The sequence below is a fragment of the Apteryx rowi genome, unplaced genomic scaffold (genome assembly GCF_003343035.1).
Source record: "Apteryx rowi isolate R43461 unplaced genomic scaffold, aptRow1 scaffold_48, whole genome shotgun sequence".
Classification (NCBI taxonomy): Eukaryota; Metazoa; Chordata; class Aves; order Apterygiformes; family Apterygidae; genus Apteryx; species Apteryx rowi.
The window spans coordinates 2,460,902-2,482,961 of record NW_020450738.1 but is presented as its reverse complement, the minus strand read 5'-3'; the positions used below and the strand labels follow the sequence as shown (position 1 = coordinate 2,482,961).

The following is a 22,060-nucleotide window of genomic DNA, read 5'->3' as shown; positions in this document are numbered from 1 at the left end:
TGTCATGCACAATTCATAATCTCCAGCTACTCAAAAGGAAAAGGTTTTTTTATGTCTAAAAATAAATAAGTGCATTCAAACTCCCATGAAGACTGACCTCAGGCCAAATATGGAATGCAGTATCCCTGAAAGATCAAAAGGCCCCTAAAAAATCAAATCTGAAATCTAAAGTTTTGCCAGAATGCTCTTTTTAAGGTGAGCCACATAAAATAAGAGTGAAATTGAGGTGACATGCTTCTTTTTCTTACGGTCTTTCTTACCACCTCAAATATCAAGCCACGAGCATTTCCCTTTCACTCTGTTACTGAAAATTACTGACTTCTCAAGTGTTTGTTACGAATAGGAGACAACTGGCTTCATTGTCATCTCATGTTTTTGAGATCTTGAATTGCAAAATATAATACAATCATAAATGTGGTTTAAACTTTTAAATGAGTGCAGCTAAAGTATAAAAGTAAGGAGAGGTTAATGAGAAGCAGCTTCAGTTGAGCTTCAGTTGGATTGCAACCCATGTGGCTTGCAGGCAAAGAGCTGTCTGATATGGAAAAATCAGCTGAAGAAGAAGGATGAGYTCCTGCTTCAGGATGCTTGAGATACTGAAAAAGGCTACAAAACTATAAAAAACAAATCTTCAAAGTCTTTCAAAAGTTCTGACAGGCTTGGAAGGGAAATAGAGAACTTTAAAGTGCTTCTTTTAACTCTTTTTGTTTCATAGAATAAATGACTGCCTGGATCTCATTTTAGAAGCACTGTTGCTTTTAAACAAAAACACAGCATTTGCATGTCTTGATTAGTGAGAATTTTAATAAAATATCAGATTCCCTAAAACAGCTTTGATTTTTAAGCATYATGTATTCTCATCTCAGAAAGCATCTCTTGGGTCTAAACTGCTCTGAAAGAAATGCCAATATAAAAGGCAGGACAAAATGAAATAACCGGGTGACCTATCTTCACAAAAGCAGCTTGGATGTCTCAAATCAATCTTGCCAACAGTCCAAAATCAAACAATTCTACATGTAATAAAGCACTTATTCCRCAGCTGTGTAAGTCAGTTTTGTGAGCAATTACAAACAAGTTTAATATGAACCCAAAGTCACAAACTCTTAAACTGGTTAAAAGATAATCACATAATTTAATGATGTTTTTCTTCAATAYAGTAAGTTTCAGACATGATTAGAACAACATTAATCTCAATTGAGATTAAAAGCTATTATTGGGGGGTGGGGGAGAAGAGRGGAAAGTTTCTGTTCATGAAAAATCATTTTTATAAAATAACACCCTAGTAAATCCAAACACAAAAGAGAGCATTGCAACTACTCACTTAATTTTCATAGAAAGACCAGAGGTTTTATCTCATTTGTAGACACCAATTTAGCTGATGCCRTAARTTATGAGTTAGGTCGCTGGAAATCAAGACTAGAGAACACACTGAACAGTGACATTGGTCAAACYCAACCTACATGGACAGGCATCACGGGGAAGCTCATTTTGATTATGTTGTTTTGTCATTAGATGAAGGGACTGCAGCTCCTAAACCACACTATATTTGCATTATTATTTTGTAATAGCTCCTTCTAAATGGAAAAAACCCCTAAGTTATGCTTCACAGAAAGTAGATGAGGAAATAAGCTATTGAAACAAATTTCTCTGCATACCTTATTTTCACACACTTCCTCAAAGCCTAATGTAAGTTTCTTATAAAGTGTCCTAGGAAATTAGTATTTATGGACAGAGAAGGGAGAGGAGAAGAGGGGAGAGAACATGCAGAGTAGCAAATTCTGATACAGTACTCAGCATTTGCAAAGAGCTCAAGCTGATCAATAAACAGTCTTTCCAGCTGACCCCAGAGGCCAAACCAAATTACTTTGAAATAATATATAAACGGAAACTCTAAGATCAATGGCTTCCCAACTATAAAAACATTTCTGAGGTCCACATCCCAAAGAATTTTTATTTAGCAGATTTATTTTTACAAATGAAGGAAATCACTCTTGCTTTTGGAAAATGTATTTTAAAAAATCCAGTGCAACAAGGTGTCAGCCAAACATTTGTAATTCATTTTTCTTTGTGTCAGAAAAAGATTTCTAGTATAGTAAGCATAAGTTCTGTCGGACAATAGGTTAATGACAAAACATAGTCTGCAAATAATTAATGGCACAAGGAGAATGCAAGCATTAGCTCTATTCAGTCATTGTGGAAAACACAGATCTTACTTCTAAAAAGAAACCAGTTTCACTACCTTGCAGTTTCAATGACGTGCTTTTAAAGACGGTAAGACCTTGTGACAAACTTAAATAATCCTTCTCAGCTGTATACCACCAAGCTTTTTTTTTTTTTTTTTTTTTTTTGAACATAGAGAGATACTGGCGACCTCTATCTTTCCATATTCTTAATCCATAAACAGATTACGAAAAAAGAAGTTTGAGAAAACTTTACACTCTTTATCTGGTCATGAATACTGTGATATTATTTCACAAAGCACCGTAATAGATTTACTCAAAATTTCTCACCATACTCAAATCATTTGAGATTCATTGATCATCAGAAATTATTTTCAGAAAACAAATAGTTTCACTTACATTTTTGCTACATAAAACAAAATCCCAGTCCCCAAAAGCAAGATTAGCTTCTCCTTCTGGGGAAAAATTATCACCTCTACCAAACATAAAGAAAGGTAGCACAATAAGGAGGATTACTTGTTATGAAAATACACATGGTATATTAACTATTCTTTTTCCAATTCAGACCAGCTGTCTATTTCTAATATGTATATTCTGTACTCTACATGTACAAAAATAACTCAATGGCACCTTCAATAAGCTTTATATTAATGTAAATACTAAAATATGCCTATTAATAAAAGCAGGTCTCCCCCCCMAAAAAAGAAAAMAACATTGAGGATCAGATTCACAGCTGACACAGAAGACAGCATAAAAGCAACCTTTTAAATATTGTATTTCTCTGTTTCCTGAATTCTGACCCCCCTTTTTTTTTTAAAAAAAAGATCATTTACAGTATATTATTTTGTGGATTATATATGTAGGTAACAAATCTGTTGCCTCTTATCCATAAACATTTAAGGAACAGTCTTAACCCTGAATATTGAATGTTGAGCTTTTCAACTTTCAACTAGTTTTAAAAACTGAGCAAGCGTTCTAAAAATCTAGTGACTTTCTTAAAAGTCAAAAGACTTGAATGCAAACAAGGGGCAAGTATCAATTAGTGTGCCGTTTTAATCAGGCTGACCTTTCCCTGACAGTTTTATATAGTCATTTCATTTGGCCATCAACTTGGGGCTGATCACAAAGCAGGCATAAATCAAACAAATTTCGTCAGAGTAATTCTGCACTTCAGCCAGGCAGGCAGGCATTGCCTTGCAAGGGATTAACACCCTTTCTTGCACCAGTGCGCTAGACAGAAAAGATATGAAAAGCCGTTTCTTCGTAGTCTTTTTTAAATTCATACATGGAGAACTTCACCTCTAAGTCAAACACTCATTCAAATTAATTCAGTAGTAATGGCAAGGAATAAGGAAGCATACAGAATACTTAACATGCTTCACTGGGAACCATGTTTATACACAATCCATTAAAATACATTTGTTTAGAGAAAAATKGGTCCTGTGAATACAATCAACTACAAAGTTAAAAAGCTACGTAGGTTTTCTGTTAAAAAAGGTAAGAATGAACTTCACTTGTAAAATTTAATTTATTTTAATTTATTAGATATTAGATTGTTTAGACTTATTTTGATATAGCTTTATTCATTTGTATTATCTTTGCCTATACTTTTTAAATTAACTTTGCCCATCTCAGAGTCTTTACAGATTCTCTGAATATCATCCTCTGCCTCCTACTTTGAAGATATGACTCTATGCACTCCTAGCTTTTAGTATACTGGTCCTTCCACATTCATCTGGTAGTAGGTTATATTTAAACCAAGRAGCTTTCTTCTGAGCTATTGAAACTCCTTCATTTAAGAAAGATTGTTTTTGTGAGACAGACAGTATTATTCACAAGCTTATRGCATGCAGTTAATTCATACTGTGAGCAGTTTTACACCTTGGAAAGAACAGTACAGCATTACTCACAAGTAACCTCTGTGCTGTCTTTGTAAGTATAAGTAAATACCATCACATACACACWCTGTCAGTCTAGCTGGTAATTTCAGAATGAGATATTGCAACAGATAAAGCACTTTTCTTTTTTAAAAATACTTTYTATCTAACAAGTAGTTCATTCATGAGAGAAGGAGAAAGGGGTGTGAGACTGTGAGCTAGTTATTTCTCAGTTTTGAATTTCATAGTTGGATTAAAAAAAGCTAAATAAATAAAAAGCTGTTTTAAAGAAAAAAATACATTCTTGTTAAAAAGCATAACCCTTTCTCCCTGCTTTTCCTTTCACAGTGAACTCATTACTTGTGAAAAAAATGACAGCCTCACAGACTTGCATATATCAGCAGAATAATACAGCAGTGATGAAGGCCATAACCTGCTCCTCCCTCCCAGCTAATGTGCTTTGAGGCTTTGGGTGAACCTAAAGGAATCACCTCTAATCATCATCAGTCAAACTGATCTCTATATCCACCCAGCCTTTGCAGATTAGCAAGAAATTAAACCAAAGACACAGAACAGCTTCATACACACACATAGTCCCAAGAACACAAGCAAAGACTCCTGGGTTGATAGAAATTCCAAAAAGGATAGAAAATTGTTTCTACTGCTGCTTAAGACGACCTAAGAAACCACAGAAAAGGTACCCCATTTCTTTGTTGGGCGCAAATCTAATTAATTATAGCCTGCTCTTTCCCAAACCTTATGTCTAGTCATCAACAGCACACCACCTATAGCATTCTAATTTCAACCAGCTCCTCCTTCCCAGATTTTACCACCACTCTGCCAGGGAAAAAATGAAAACATTTTCTATGCTGACACGTCATGTTATTATTTCCCATTCTTGCTGATGCAAGTATCTCATTTTCCATCACTCTCACATTGCACATACCTTTTTTTTTTTTTTTTTAACTGACCACCTATGTTTTTATATTCTGACCTGCTACCTTCTTCTTCCACCATACCCACATATTTACAACCATATATATCTACCTTTACTTCCACGGAAAGCTTAACACAACAGAGCACTGACCTTGGTTAGGCTCTCTGGGTTTTATCTATGGCCAAACGAAGTATTTATTACAAGGATAAGTATTTCACAAAATACTTTTGGTAAGCAAGTGTCCAGTATTTTTCTCTGCTTTGACTTAGAAATACAACATTTTCTCTTGAAATTTTGCAGAAATTAATTGTTTGAATATCAAGAGATGAAYTTGGCAGACAGACTTGGTTTGTTTTTGCTTTTTTGGTAAGTGTTTATATACAATCTGATTTGTAGTGGAGTGCTGAGAGGTTTTGGTTTCTGTATATATCTGAGCCAACTACAGACTTGGAAAACAAACTTGGAAACATTAAAATTAAAGTACTGACCAAGCTTTTACAGGGTGAGCTAGAATGGTAAAACACAAACCAGTATTTACATTAAATTTTAAAATAAATTAAATAGTTTGTGTTAAATTCTATCCAAAAGTAAAAGTTTGCAACAATAACTACAATATGATACAACAGCAACAGCGGGCACTAAGATACTATGCATATTTGGGGATATTTTGCAACATTAGATATACAATCCAGATGGCTCACGAAGGCTTACAGGTTAACACAATTTTAGAAACCAAATATTTTAGAAAGCAATTGACGTAATGGCAGGAATTTAAAAAGCTGAAGGATAACCAAAATGTAAACATGAGTCCATTTTGATCAATCAAATACCAGTTAAAAATTGCATTAGGACTAGAACTAACAGAGGTTTACTATACACCTATGTCATTCTGCTTCAGAAATATGACTAAGCAAATAAAATGCAAACCATGATGCCATCTAAAGTAAATACTATTTATTWAAAAAAAAGAAGAAGAAATTAAATTTCCAATCTAAATAATACATGCTAGAATCACAGTAAGTGACAGTTCCTTTCTGTAGTAACCATGACAGCAAGGTGGTCTAATTATACTTACACACTGAACAATTCAGTCCAAGAACTTCCACGTACATATAACACAAATTATAAATATTTAATCTGAGATAGAGCAAAACTAGTATATTATGTATGCTATTAAATTATTATTTGCCAGCAAATTAAATTAACTGTGGATAAAAAACAAAGTGAGTTTCAACTGAAACATTCACTACTTTGTCTCAACTACTGTGAACATTAATAGGAGAAAATTTATTTACCAAATTACAGGGGTAATCCATTGGAAAGCTGAATTCCATTACTCAAATCCAGTTTTAAACCCTGTCGGATTCAGTGACTATYTTCTCAGCATGTCAGGTAGGATTTAGTAATAAAATATTGAGAATTCAGTTCATATAACAATGATTAGCCTCTACTAGCAGAAGAATCAGGCAACAGAGAAGAGCCCCAGTTAGAACAACAGAGGTAAGAATGTAGCTGTATCACTGAAAAGCAAAATCAGTTACCATCTCAGTAAATTTCTTTTTGTCCTGTGCAACTCTATTGCTCCTGCACTGAAATCACAACCAACTGGAGTTTCCCCAAGTCAGCAAATGGCATCAGCATCGCTGTGGTCTCAAGAGAGAGGTGGAATCTCCCTCTCTTGGCACTCTTGTTGAGCAAGCAAATCTTCCCATCATGTATACTTCCAAAATTGAACAGAAAACCAGTTTCAGGTGCTGATGTCATTATTGTAACTATTTCAGCAAATCTGAAAAGAGAGCGAGAGAGAGCATGCATGCATGCAAGAAGAAGCAGGAGCTTATTTTCCTTCCAAACAGAAGTTTCCAAGAGATTCCTTCCAGCACAAAATTCCCAAATACAYATTCGTTATGTTTCCTGTATGTTACACATCTCAACATTTTCTTTCAAATAGAAGTGATATCTTGACAAAAGTGTGAGCCAAAAATTTGAAGATTGGAAGTAAGCAAAAATGTTTATTCACTTCCCACAGAAGTCTGAAACTTGTCACAGAAATTCAACACATCATCCTCCCAGAGCATTTTATCAGACTACAAACCTATTTTAACATAAGAAGTATATCCAGAATACCAACATAAAGTCTGAAGAAGCATGATGTGATGTTGACAGGTAAATACAAGATAACACAAGTTAATTTTTTCTTCCATGCTAAAGGAAACAAAGCATCAATAATTAAAGSAGGCTGTACAACTTCCCAGTAAAGAGTTCTCTCAGGAGAAAAACGGGGAAAAAGTTCATCTTACAAATCTATTCATGAAACACATGAGTGTTTTGTTATGGCACTGTGAACTACACGTAGATCCAAATCYGAATGGACCAACTTCAAATTTGATCTCACTTTTTTTACAGCTTCCATATTGTAGATAGGAATACATGCTTGTTTTTSCGTGGTTAGATATAAAGAAGTGGTTTGTATAAGTCCCTGTAGCCCTTCAGTGATTCCTAACATTCTGTGAGGAATTTCACAGGTTGGTTGTTCAACTGGCCTTGAAGAGCACCTATACATTGCATGTGTATTTCTGTATTTCTTCAAAGCAGAAGTCCTATGTCACTGAGGCTAGACTGACTCCAGTACCTAAGTTATCTCATTTACACACAAGAACACAAGCTTTCTTTCCTGTAGAAAGGAGTTACTGTTCAGTAACTTTTTACTGTCCAGCAGCATGTATAAGACCTTCTAGAGAAAACTCTACTGCGTGGAAGAAGAGATATTTAATATTTACAACACTGATGAAAAAGAACAAAGCATGTTGTGGTAAGTCACCTACTTTCTTTGTAGAACTATAGCCACTTGACCACTCTGCAATCCAGGAAAGCAAACCACCCCCACAGGGCAGGGAACACTGCCACAAAAAGGGAAAACTGATATATAGCTCCCAAACTTACATCACATAGTCAAAATTTACTGTCCTAGATATGAAGAGAAATTCAGGAAAGCAGCACAGTGGGAAAAGTATGGCACTGAAATCAAGGTCAAGGTTTTATTCCCAGCTTGGCCATCAGCCACAGATGACCTCAGGCAAATCATCTCACCATGTGTCCCAGACTGTCTGTATTTAAAAAGATTTAAAACTGCATACCTGTTTTGCCAAACCTTGAAATATACTGATAAAAAGTAACATATTTTCCTATGAAACAGTTATTTCATCAGAAAAAGGCATTGTTAAGAAAGAAAAAGAAAAGCAGCAAACAAACAAAAAAAMCCTTACCTTCTCCAGGACTGACTGCAGCTGGTAGACCATTCCAGTCTAGGGTCCAGTTAGGGCATGGATGAGGAGAAAACTTTGCTTCAATACCACTTTCCTACATGAAAGGTGAAAAAAATTTAACTAAGGCTCTGATCCTGTATCCACTGAAGTTGGTAGCAGAATTCCCACTGACTTTAATGGCACCAGATCAAATTATATTCAACTCTCTGTCTGAACAGGCAGATTATATGGGATTTGAATTATCTATTTCTTTCACAAGAAATCCCTGGATTTAGCAAATGCTGTCAGTCTGTACAAAAAAAAAACATATGGAGAGTTATGGAATGCAAAGGAGAGTCTCCTTTAACCAAAAATCATTGTTCAGAGCTCTAAGGGAATAGCAAAAAWAAATAAATAAATAAACGATGGAATACTGAAACCAAGCAAAAAAGCAACATTTTGTTGCATCATTTTTATAAATGTCTATCTTTATTATAAGAATATAATATTGCAATTTAAGCAAAAGGTTATTTTGATTATTCAAAACTGATTATTAGAGCTTCCAGCAGTTTTATCTTTGCTCAATTCCTAAATCGGAAACCAGAACAAAAAAAGGAAAATCACTTCTAAGTCAATATATATGAGACAGAAGACAGATAAAAATGTATTAAACTGTTGAAGACTGCCAAAGACTTAGCTTCTGAAATTGTAATAAATTTCCTCTATTCCAATTCAAGCAGAATATTACCATTAAAAATAACACGTTAAAATGTTAAATTACCATTAACTTAGTCATAGTTGGCCTTGGACCACCTATAAAATGACTGTCTTCATGCTCCTCTTCTAATTCATTGGGAACCAAAAAGAAGTTTTGTAGCTGTTCCTCTGGAGTAGACTGCAACTCTGGAAGTTGGAAGAGCTGCATATTGCATTTGTCAGCAGCTTTCTTTACTCTAGGTACTTCTTGAACTCTTCGATACCAACTGGATATCAGAGGCAAATTTAACAGATTTGTGCCTTGCTTTTTGCTGAAAACCTAGAAAATAAAATGGAAAGGTTACTTGCTACTGTAATTTTCTTCCTTGAAGTCACAAAGAGAAGGTGTGAAAGGGAGTTTGGCTCTGTGCTGTCCCTCAACACATTCACTCAGCGCACTGCTAAGGCAAAAAGCTAGTCAAGAGCTCAGGCCTGCAGGTGGAATTGTCAGTTTGCGATTTTGACATTATCTGCAATTCCTGTGCTTTATATAATGAAAAAGTTTAAATGACAAATTTTAAGCATAATTTCAGTCAGCAACAAGAAGACACAATTTAAATAATATTCTTAGTTATCTGCTATTTCCTCAAGAGGGAGTAATTCACTTTGGTTGGTAAAAAAAAATACAAAATAAAATAAAAAAAAAATACAAAAATACAGTAATTTGCAATGCATACTGTAAACAAGACATTTCAGTACCAAAATGCTTTTTGTTTCCCCACATATTCTGCAACCCTTAAAAGTTCATCCACTAACACCTGCTTAGCCAGCAACTGCAAGCCTGAAATGCCTGTGACTAGGTGGTAACAGCTGAACAGGATCAGGCTTATGTTGTCCCTGCCTTTGCTGAAGTTTTTGCACTACATGTGGAATTTTTCTTTACTAGCAATGGATTCCAAACATACTTATTAAAAAAAAATTAATCATCTTCTGTTTTTTCAAACTTTTTAGAATCTTAACTTCATATTTTTAAACAAAGATGGTGTCTAGCATTTTTTTAATTAAATATTTATGATAGCAGTCAAATTGCCTTCAATAGAAATTGGAATTTAAAGCATAGAAAAAATGAAATTCTTAAGTCTGAATATGGTGCACATATTACAAGAAAAGTTGCCCAATCATGTTTCTACATAAAGATCAGTTGACTTAAAAAAAGATGCGTTTGTTGCAGCTGGTGAACTGAAGTAATTTCTGTTCATGTTCCCAAATATTTGAGAACAGTAAAGTTCATCTTCTTACAATATTTTCAACTTTTTAAACTCTTCATAGTTCTCTACAGTGTAACTGCAGTAAATCAGAAATAGTCTCCGAACACCAGCTGCCAAAAGCTGGCTCTATCACACTCAAGCTGCATATGCAGAGCCATGAACTSCCACTAGTTCAGTATTTAGTTTACAAATTACAGGATAACTGATTTTCAAGGAGAACAAAGTGATGATATACTATAAACAAAAATATATTTTTAATAAATTGTATTTAAATAACAGTTTAAAGTTACTTTTAAATATTCTGGTTTTTATGCGCCCTGCAGGCATCTCAATGTTGGCTCACAATTGTGAAATTGATATGYGAGTTCTTCACTTGTAGTACTGCAGTGTCAGTTTGTGCTGTGTTTGCTTTAAAGGGTGAAAAGTAAGGGGAAAAGAAATATTGAACAGTAATAGTAACTTTAAAATGAAAGCGCTGGTGACATGAACGCTTGGGATTCCTTTGGACCAAAACTTCATTTAGCTGAAAAGAATTTGCATCTCTAACTGTGCACATGATCAAACTGAGATAGAACAATTTATTTCATAGTCATCAGTGGTCAGAGACTGCTTAACAATAATTAATTAGTATGTTATTTGAAAGTTCATCTTTCTGTGGAACTTGGAGACCATAAAGGACTACAGCATGTGCATGCTAAGAGTAGTGTATCGCCATGATATGCTAATACTTGGGAAATGTAATTTGTTTAGGCATTTGCTGGATCAGAGAACTCACAATCCTAYATATGGATTACCTAAAATTAATGTTATTGCTAGAAATTTGAGCGCCCTTTAGCAATGTATCAACATGTAAAACAGCATTCCTTTATTTCAAAAAATACAGAAAACACAGTATCTTGTGCTAYGATCTTCATTTTGGAGAACATCAGAAGCATGAAATGACCAAACTGTCAAGAYAGCTGAAGGGTAGGCAAACTTCTGCCAGGTTATTCAAGGGAGATCAACAACTCTGACACTAACAAAAATAACTGTCTCTCTCAGTTTTACTTTTACCAAAAATAAGTATTTTTTTTAATAACAACATCACAGGATATGTCCAGTATCTCTAACTGCATTGCTAAAAAATGCATACAAAAATATACTTGTTAGGAATAAAACAGTGCTTTCATCATAATATGTTACATTTATTTTTCTAAGGCTRCACTGTAAAACATCTCTTCTTTCTACCCTACCTGTAGGTCACTGTATACAAATTAAGAGGTTATAGCCCTGTATGAGATGTTATACAGAGTTGCCATGAGCATGGTATGAGCCGGCAACACCCTCTCATGGCAAGGGCCAACAGCATCCCGGGCGGTATTAGGAAGAGCATCGCTAGCAGGTCCAGGGAGGTGATCCTTCCCCTCCACTCAGCACTGGTGAGGCTGCTGCATTTGGAGTGCTGGGTCCTCCAGTTCTGGGCTCCCCAGTACGAGAGAGACAGGGAAATACTGGAGCAGGTTCAGCAAAGGGCCACGAAGATGATTAAGGGACTGGAACACCTGACATACAAGGAAAGGCTTGGAGATATTCAAAACACAACTGGACACGGTCCTAGGCAACCTGCTATATGTAGCTGACTCTGCTTGAGGACTACACAATCTCCAGAGGTCCTTCCCAAACTGCACTATTCTGTCATTCTGTGCCTGTTTTAAACATAAAATTACAAATCATGATTACATAAAAAGGCAGAAAAGAAAAGGCTATGGAAAAAAATGCTCTTGCACACATCTCTGTTCAGTGTGGAAACAGAAACTGGTAAAGAACACTTGACATAACACAAAATTTTAAGCCACTTTCTTGCATGATATATTTTATAATGTTCTTAGGATAATCATGAATAATTAGTAATAGCTAAAGGAGCAAAAAGAGGATGAATTAAGCRTATGTGTAATTTGAATATCAACTTCAATATCCTAATATTAACACAGGCAGAAATATATTAATTCTGTTAAGGAAGAAGTCTTTTGGAAGGCAATTCTGACAGGCACTGTTCCACTTGATAACAAGTGTTCTAAATTGTATTTTAAATAAGTGAATAGTGGTTTCTCCCCAATGGAGAACAGAGCTTTTGTTATTCTTCTATTAATTTTAAACAGTTACAACTAATGGAACATGTAACAAGGCTAACCTCAGAAAGATAACACAAATGGAATAAGGTAATGAAAAACAACTCTTCAGCTTCATTATCTTACTTTTGGTAATTATGATCAGCTAGACTAGTCTCCTTTTATTTATTGTATGATTCCAGACATACACCTGTTGAAGACTTCATTATTATTTGTATCCTTAAAGTGAAGTATAACGATAATTTTTTTTAAACACAACCCTGGAAGTCCAGGTACAAAAAGCAATCAACAGCATTTTAATACAGGATTAAACACTCTAGTAATTCTATCAATACCAGYGGGACCACTGGTTTCAACCAATTACCTGCAAGAAGCTTACAAATGCAGGTTATTAAATTTGGGTAACAGTAGAAATCAAGATACACCTGCTCAGAAAACTGATCATCAGAGAACAGAGAGAAAGTAACTTCACCTGAGAGCTCTTACAACATAGACAAAAATGAAACTGAAAGCAATAGTTTTGTGAAACAATCCTCGACGCAATCTAACAAAAAGCATTATACAATGTATAGTTCATAAGCTGCACAGCACCAGGATTCAAGGGTCACACGTGTAGCATTTCCAGCTGTTCAGGGTACATTTAAAGAAAGATTTCATTGGATTGCTAAAATCGATTACGAATCTGATCCAGGATTTTTCTCATGCATAGCATCAGTAAATCAAACATTGCTATAAAAAAATGCTTTTCTTATTTAGAAAAGGCCTTGAAAAAAGACTGAAATATACTGAAACTTTTAAGACAGTAGGGAAGCATTCTGTCTCACAGATTTTATTTATCATCATCCATACAGAAGTTACTGTTAATCCTCAATTACATGTGATTTGCCAAATAGACAAACAAAGCAGAGACATTAATAATCACTTCTGCAAAATAATTTATTTTCTTAATTCAAAGGTAGCCATGTAAATCTGCTTCTGGTTCCCCTATTGGTGTCATCACACAGAGATCCACTAGAGACAATGACCTTGGAAAAGTGGGCATTTGGCACATATTAGTGTTAGTATTTGTCTTGATTTTAGAGATCATTTCTCTGAACCTTACCAACAGCATCTTCTCCAGGAATTTCTTTTGTTTTCAAACACCATAAGGCAAATCTGGCAAAAGAACTTATATCAAAATGCACATACTAATTTCACTGAGAGCTCCCCTTGGCAACAGACACCAGTTTAGCTATCACTCTTTTTAGAGTAACTGTGGGAATACTGGTTATGGGCAACTCTGCTGTATCATTTTATTTGTAATTGTTAGGCGAAGTATAGATACTTCCTTAATTCTTTTCCGTGTATACATCCTCATAAACCTAACTACACTGATATGCTGAGCAAGACTCTCGAAGTCTTGCAACAGGACAGTTTCTCCCAYTGTAAAATAGGTCCTGAAGCCAAGCTCAAGTGATTTGCACTACTCAGCCCTACCTCTCTTTTCCAAAGGTGAGAAAAGAGAAAAAAGGAGATCTGATGGCTGTATTAAGCTCAAATCATATTCTCACATATTTTCCTAGTCCAGATGTTAAGACATTTGCACAACAGACCTTGAATCTACATCTCCAGGACCTGCAAAACTGACATTTACTAGATGAGTGCTGTAAGCAATGAACTGCAAATGGAATCTTTCTTTCTCAGGCCCAAATAAACTTGGTACAGAGAGCGCTCCAGAAATAACAGGCAAAAGAGACCCACTAGAAAAGAGTCAATAATCAAGCAACTAAGGTGCTCTCTACAAGAGGTACAAGAGGTACCTCTAAAAAGCATAGAAACAAGAATATTTTACTGATCCAAATTTTAGCTGAGCTGACACAACCAAGAGGCTGGCAAACTGCATAGTGCAGGAACTTCTTAAATCAGCTTTGTCATTTGAGAAAGTATTTAGTAATGTCAGAAGAGAAGATTTATTCCCCAGTTTTCCACATTCCATGTGGTACCCTGACTACTAGCTATGTCAGTGCTTTTCCTTTTTTATTCTGGTGAAGTCCTTTGAAGATTTGAAATTTCCATACATATAGACTGGGAGACCTTTTGAAATCTCCAAACACTTCACAAGGCAGGAAATACTCCTACAAACATAATGAAAWTTTTCATATGTCCACTATATAATATTTACTAACATATACTGTTTTTCCTCATCACGCTGCAAAMAACTCTGATGTGTAGGAAAAACACAAGGATGAAACAACCTGTTGGTTTTTGTCCAATATTTGGAATGTGCTAGGGGATTGCAAAGGGGAAGAGAGACAAAGGCATCTTTGATCACACCACACTCTTGGTGTTTTGAAAATACATACAATCTGAAAGGAGAAATATAAACTGCTCTTACATAAGAGATTTAAAAAACAAAACAAAACAAAAAAAACACACACCCCACACACCAGCCATCTCCTCTGAAGGAAAGTATGGACTTTCCACCAGGAGGTTATTTGATCATACAGGTAACACAAGAATCTATTAGGGGAAAAAAAAAAAAAAACCACACTTGATCTCATAGCATCTCCTGGTAGAAGGATCATAACTTTTCAGTTATAAACTTCATTTCAAGAGCTTCTAGCAACCCAAAATTTTCCAAGGGACTTTTCCTTTCATTGCAGTAAACAAAGGACCTTCCACAAACTGTGAAAAACAATTCAGTAGCAACAATGCTATGAACAACACAACTACAGATTACGGAGGTTTGAGGGGCTGAAATTTACCCCCCAAAAKCTGGCTCCCTAGACACAACACCTGGCTTCTGAGCAGCGTCACAGTGATCAGTCATTGCTTGGAGAAGAACATAGACCAAGTTTTGCAACAACAAAACAACACAGAAGAATAATAGCTTTGCTGATATATAAGTATTGCACTGTCCCGCACACTCATCTTCATCTACAGACATGCAAAGAAACAGGCTTATTTTATAGTGGGCTTGATAAAAAAAGCACCCATGAGAGTAACTGTAAAACAGGATTGGCTACATAGGAATGTTTCCTCCCAACCAAAAGAGACATTTCTAGGAACCAGAAGAAAATAACAGCATAGATTAAGAATACTAATATACTAGAAGGAGAAATAAGCAATCAGAAGTCATAGTATACTGTGCTTTAAAAGGATGCATTTGTAGACAAAAAATAAGTATTTCAAGGGAATCTCAATAAATTAAACAGCACTAGCATACATAAATGAGTTTGTGGAAGTCTACCACTGGCTGATACCCGAGTATCTCTTCAGCTCCGGTACAGGAAAGGGAAGTCAAGGTTTTGCATCTCTAAAAACCCACAATAGTCTCTGAATGTCTTCTTATTCACTGCCTCCCTACAAAGCATTTTTACTCTTCTAGGAGACATCTATATTTTTAGACATACCTGTCCATACTGAGATAAGGTCAGATAAAGCTTCAAATCCTAGCTCAAAAGTATTTCAATTACGGTGATATCCATGCAGGGAGAGAACAGAACTGGCTAGGATCTCATTTTGCCTTGTCCCACCAGTACATTTTAACCAAAATTAAACAGAGAAGACTGTAGCTAAGACATCTTCATGTCTGCCTACTTCTGTTTTATGCACATTACAATGCACTTAAAGTATCCATTTAAAATCTCTCATGGTCAATAGAATAATTTGAAAATATGAAAATATGAGGAGAGAGATCTTTCTCAAACCTCCCTCCTAAAATTTGTAATTTACAATAGAATCAAAATTCCATATCTCAAAAAACTCCTCACAGATAAAGCAATCTCATTTTATTGAATTTTTGTTGAGTCATGGCTATAATTTAACATACTAAATTTGAGCAAGAAGGTGTCTTCCATGCATACCAGGAAAAAAGTTGTGTTTAGATCATGTTTGGTTAACACATCTAAATTAAACTATACTTAGCCAGCTGGTACAGACATCCACAATCAAAATGCTTCTGAGATGCATACATGATGGTTTTGAATAAATTTTCTGTCATTAACGATATAACCATTGGTCTTTTTCTGTCAGCACTGTCTAGACTTGAAGATGACCACCAATAACTTTAAGAACACCCTTAAATTTAGATTTATAAGTTGCCATTGCTAACTTAGAACAGTGAACAACTGCAGTGGGTTGGTTGTTTTTTTTTGGGGGGGGGGGGGGTTGGCACCCTGAAACAATTGATATTTATCACCGAGTCCGGCTTTGCAACTTTTTGGCTGGAAACTAAAAAAATGTTTTTAAAATGTTCTGGAAAGAAATCACTCCAGAGAAGTGTCTGGTTAAACCTACTCCTCCACATACTGCTTAGTAATCCTTAAGGAACCCTTCCTCCACTCACTACATAAATCTTTGTCTTCGGTGTTATTTGTCTCACTTACTGCAACACACTCCAAACTAGACCACAATTGACCTTTGTTGTTTTCTTCTCTTTTTAAGATGCTGTTTCAGATATAACAGGTTATTTACTTCGGATGCTGCACCTCTCCTCATGCATTTCAAATAGCAGAAGTGATAGAAGAGAAACACTATTCTGTGTTATCACTAATAACCACACGTCAACACATATAAAAGCACAAAAACAAACAGTTAACGACAGTATGGAAGAAGGAAGAAATAATGTTTAGAAAAACAATTTTCTGGACAGCTTTGCACCCAAGAATATTTCAGCATACTAGTTTAAGAGCAAACAGCATTTATTGCATACTTATACATTGTGTATTTAAAAGTAATTTTGATGATCTCACCAATCACTACTATGTATAAAAACAAAAACAAATATAAGTATTCTGTTTCAGGTTGAGTTCACATAGCAAATGCTGCAATATAGTTTAAGTGAACATATTTTACAACTTTTCAGTTCTTAGAAAATACATACACACTACTTAATATCTGCAGAAGTTTTTGTCTTACCAAGAACTGATGGATGCATGGCAAAAGCACTATATCTGCCAAGGTGAAATAAAGCCCTTCTGCAAAAACATGGTCCAAAGGTGGAAGGTCGGAGGTTTTTGTTTTCCTGATGTCAGGGGGCTCCCTGTTGACTGTAGCTGATACTTCCTGGACAAGCAGTTTGGAGAAAGCTATGCTCAGTTCCAAACTTGGAAGTGGATGTTCACGCATTTCTACTGTTTTTTCTCCTGCTGCTTCTTTAGCAAGTACAGGCAGTGCAGCCTTGGCACCTGCCTTCTGTTGTTGAAGTTTTTGCCTTCGGATTTTGTCATCATTATGCACTCGGACAGGTTCTCCAAGCTTCCTTTCAAGCTCTAAAATGTCAGGAGGAATAGACTGACATTGCTCAGCAGATCCCGTCAAAAATCTTTCAACAGCCAGAGGTATGCTGATTTCACAAAGTCTGGTCCACCGGCTAACCTGACAGATAAATTTATATAATTAATACATTCTCTACTTACAAAAAGGAAGAACAAAATGCGGGGTATCTTTTTGACCACTTAAAGCAAAGACATTTCAGCCAATGGTGATTAACTCCAGCTTTAAATGCATTCTGTGATAATCTTAGAAGTTCAAATATTTTGCATTACGTCTGCAATAGAAGAACAGGAAAGCTAACTTTTACATATAACAGAATGGATAGTTATGCAGTATAGAATATTTTTATTCCTTATTACTGGCATAAGATTATGGTGAGAAGCAAAGCTATGACCAATTTATACATGTCATCTTTACTCAGTGCCAATAAAACCAGAAGATTACACCAAACATATCTTGAGCATAGTATTTATTTTACAGAAAAGCACTAATTTTTTTTAAGTATAAACATCAAAAAGCTTTAGTCTGACTGAACAATAACTTAACAAAGTTACTTCTGTTTTTTCATGTTCTTATCCTTGTCCTCTACCTTTTTTTTATTATTTGTTCTTAAAGGTCTTAAAATTTTTAACTCTTACTGTCTTTTCTTATTCAGCTTACCCACTTTGCAGCAACCCGAAACATGGAATCTAAATAATTTTTCCAGCTGTTCCAGCAGAGGTTTCTGGAGGAAACCATTAGAGGTTTCTGGAGAATGCCAGGGATAATTTCTTAATGCAGGTGCTAGATGAGCCAACCTGAGAATATGCTGCCTCAGATCTGCTACTCATCAACAAGAACAAACTGCGCTGGGGATATGGTAATCAATGGCAACCTTGGCTGTAGCAACCTTGAAATAGTGGAATTCAACATCCTAAGGGGAGTGAGGAAGGCAAGCCTAGGTGGTGGGCTGCCAGATGGGTAGACTGTTAGATAGATGAAAAATGGGCTGAACTGTCAACTCAAACAGTAGTGGTTAAGAGTTCATACCTTACCTGAAGGCCAGTTAGAAGTGGAGCTCTTCAGGCCTAGCCTATTTATTATCTTTACCAATGACCTGGATGGAATACACTTTCAGCAAGGTTGTGGATGACACCAGGTTGAGCGGAGCAGTCAATATATTCCAGGACAGGGCTGCCATTCAGAGGGACCTGGACAAGCTAGAGGAATGGTCTGACAGGAACCTCACAAAACCTCATGAAATTCAGTACTGAGTCCTATACCTAGGATGGACTAAGTCTCTGTAACAGTACAGGCTGGGGACTGAGGCCTTGGTCAGGTAGCAGCTCTGCAGAGAAGACCCTGGGTGTCCTGGTGGATAATATGCTAAACATAAGCCAGCAGTCTGTCCTGGCAGCAATGAAGGCCAGCAGCRTTTGGCACCACCTCCACAGGAGCATGGCCAATAGATCAAGGGAAGTGATTATTCCCCTTCACTCATGGCTTGTTTTAGACCACATCTGGACTACTCCATCCTGTGCTGCCTCTCCCATCCCCAAACAAGAAAGATGTTGATAAACTTGACTGAATTCAGTGGAGGGCCATGACAACTGTCAGGGGCTAGAGCACATGGCCCATATGAAGAACAGCTGAGGGAGGTGGGCTGGTTCAGCCTGAAAAAGAGAAGGCTTCAGGGTGACCCAGTAGCAGCTTTCCTAAGAGGAGATTTCTGAGAAGACAGAGACAGGCTGCTCTGTGGGAGAACAAGACAAGGGACATAAATTGAGATATGAGAGGTTTTGATTTGACGTGAGGAAAACATTTTTCACCGTGTCAAGCATCAGACCAGGTTGCCCAGAGAGATTGTGCAGTCTCCGTCCTTGGAGGTTCAAGACTAACTAGACAAAGCCCTGAGCAACCTGGTCTCAATTCAGTGTTGACCCTGGTTTGAGCAGCCTGAATGACTCTCTGATTCACAAGTGCTATTCCACCATCTTCACGATGGTTTTACCCACCCATGCAAAATCAGCCATACATTCTTACATGACCATGTGTTTTCCCCAAGAATGCTACTGAATCAACAGACAGTTAGTATAATACATTAGTATTATAAAGAAAACACAATACTCAAATATAATCAGTTTTAAAAATAAAGATAATGGTTGTTGTCAAAATCTTCTTCTTGCTTTTTGGAATTTTTCCAAACAATTCTAGCTCAGTTAAATCCCATTTCCCTTACTCTTCAACAAAACACTAGGTGTTGGCAAGAGTGCATATTCTTGAAATGGTAACAGCCATAATTAGCATGACTCAAAATTAGAAAGTACAAAAATATTAGTATTTTACCAAGACATATCTTCTGTGGACAATTCTATTTCTTTGAAGAACAACTTCCACTGCCCAAATCCTTCCTGTAAAATTTGCCTTGACCTTTAGTTAAGGACCTTTACTTCTAGGAAAACAATTTGTGCTGGTCCCCCAGGTGGCCACTTAAGTTTCATATCTTCAAGTATTTGGTTTTGGGAGCACAGATTTGAAGTTCAAAATAATTCAATGACACTCAATTAACTGCATATGTGGACTGATTTAAGAGATGCACATAAACACACAATCCGCTGTCACATGCATTTCAGTACCAGCAAAAGGGGATGAAGCCACCCATGAGTCTGCTGGAATACAATTGGAAAGATCATTAAGATGTGAAACAAGGGCAGGAAAGTGATAAGTTTATATTTGTAAGGCTATGCCAAAGCTGACATCCAGAGCAAAGTCTTCAGGAGTGCTTAACTAGTTTAAACTATTAATTGTCTACATTACGTCTGATAGCGAGTCTTAGGTCCATTTGAAAATTCTACTCCTAACTTTGCAGATTTACAATCTGATCCTGCATTCTCTGTAAACCCAGAACTACCACTTGCTTATCACATATGACTCTACACATGATACAGCACCCTGCTTTTGGAAATCTGAATTCAGCAAATCAAGAAATACTTGATTTGTTGTTAATTYTGATTTCAGAATGCCAGATTCTTTGTTTACTCCAAACTGTCACAGTTGTACTTTACAGCTTGTTGAAAATATACTGCTTAAAATGAAGCAAAGATTTCAACCATTTCTTGAATTTTATGGTTATAATTGTGCTGCTAAATATTTATGTCCCTGAAAAGAATTACTTTTCCTTATGCTAAAATCCAAAAGTTGAGTACCTTTCATTTCCTAAGCAAGAAGTTTCTCATTAAGGGACCTCAGTTTACATCAATATTAAAAGACTATTTAGGAGGATTCCACTCTACTAAAAAAACTATTAATATATCTAACAGAAAAAGATGCACTCACTTCAGCACAGGCTTTTAAGCAGGTCTTCTTAAAGCCTAAAAGTTCCAAAACATCCTTTTTGGATGGATCTGCCTCATACGTTTTCTGTATTATATGCCTTAAGACAACAGACAGRCCAGCTCGACAGAATTTGCCATCTTTCACGACAACAGCAGGTAAACAGCAGCTCTGCACCACCAGAGGAAGCTGATGTCTTGAGATTAAGCTGACCTCAAGATCGTGAAGTAGGTTTTTTGTCACAAGCTGATCATCTGCATTTTCACCAGTTGGCACTAAAAAAATTTTGAATAATTTGCAGTCACAGTAGGATAGCAAAAATAGTGAAATAGATGTATGAAGAGGAAAGATGCCATCTCCATACTGATGAGAAAAACCCAAATACAAATGTTCTTCAGGGACGYTATCTTTCATCTTCCTCCTGAGCTTAAGTTCCTGAAACAGAAATCAGAACACAACACTCATAAAAGAATACAGAACTGAGAACAAAAACATAGGGTTTGAAATAGCGGTCACTTCATTATTTGCTAAAACCAATTTTAACATCCTGCTTGATTAAAGGCATCCTGCTTGAATAATAAGTGGACTGCAATCCTTTCTCAAGAGGAGAGAGGTTTCAAATATACACTGTAGCTTCACATATAAAACACTGAAAGGGAAATGATTTGTGTAAAACTTTTTTCTATTTTTGCTTATTTCTGACATTCAACAAAATATACAAAAATCAAAAGAAAAGATTTCCATTARTTTTTTTTAAGTGTATAAGCATTTTATATCAAACAGGTTTATTTTTAAAAATCAATAGACTCCCACAATATTAACCATTCATTATTCAAAAATCAAGCTCCTGAGCACATATCTGTAGTAGTTTATTTTATAAGGCACTTATTTGTCTTTCTGTAAGTTAGAAGTCCTGCATGGTCCTACAAGTAAGCAACAGAAAGTAATATTGGTTTCTATATTAAAATGAGTATAGAATCTGGTGAGATACTAAATGAAGGCTAAGAGGACAAAGGAAAAAGAGTTAATTTCAAGAATGCTGCATGAACACCTCAAACACACAAGATTAAAGTAGTTGAATGAAATAATATAGCTGAAATTAATARTCTTGAAATTATATTAGAAAAAAACACACTTAAATTCACTTTCCTTATACTTGGTTGAAAGTCACATTTCTACTA

General features: G+C 35.9%; 1 protein-coding gene across 9 annotated transcripts in view; it reads right to left on the bottom strand.

The window, feature by feature from the left end:
• GSTCD (glutathione S-transferase C-terminal domain containing) overlaps positions 1 to 22,060 on the bottom strand; it is an 87,820-nt gene that overhangs the window by 57,493 nt on the left and 8,267 nt on the right. For all 9 annotated transcript variants that reach the window (XM_026078386.1, XM_026078379.1, XM_026078378.1 and 6 more), the window contains 4 exons: positions 20,883 to 21,314; positions 17,211 to 17,669; positions 9,021 to 9,275; positions 8,261 to 8,354 (listed from right to left, as the gene is read on the bottom strand). In XM_026078386.1, the coding sequence (XP_025934171.1) occupies positions 8,261 to 8,354; positions 9,021 to 9,275; positions 17,211 to 17,669; positions 20,883 to 21,293 (1,219 nt within the window). In that variant the 5' untranslated portion in view covers positions 21,294 to 21,314. The remainder of the gene's footprint in view (positions 1 to 8,260; positions 8,355 to 9,020; positions 9,276 to 17,210; positions 17,670 to 20,882; positions 21,315 to 22,060) is intronic.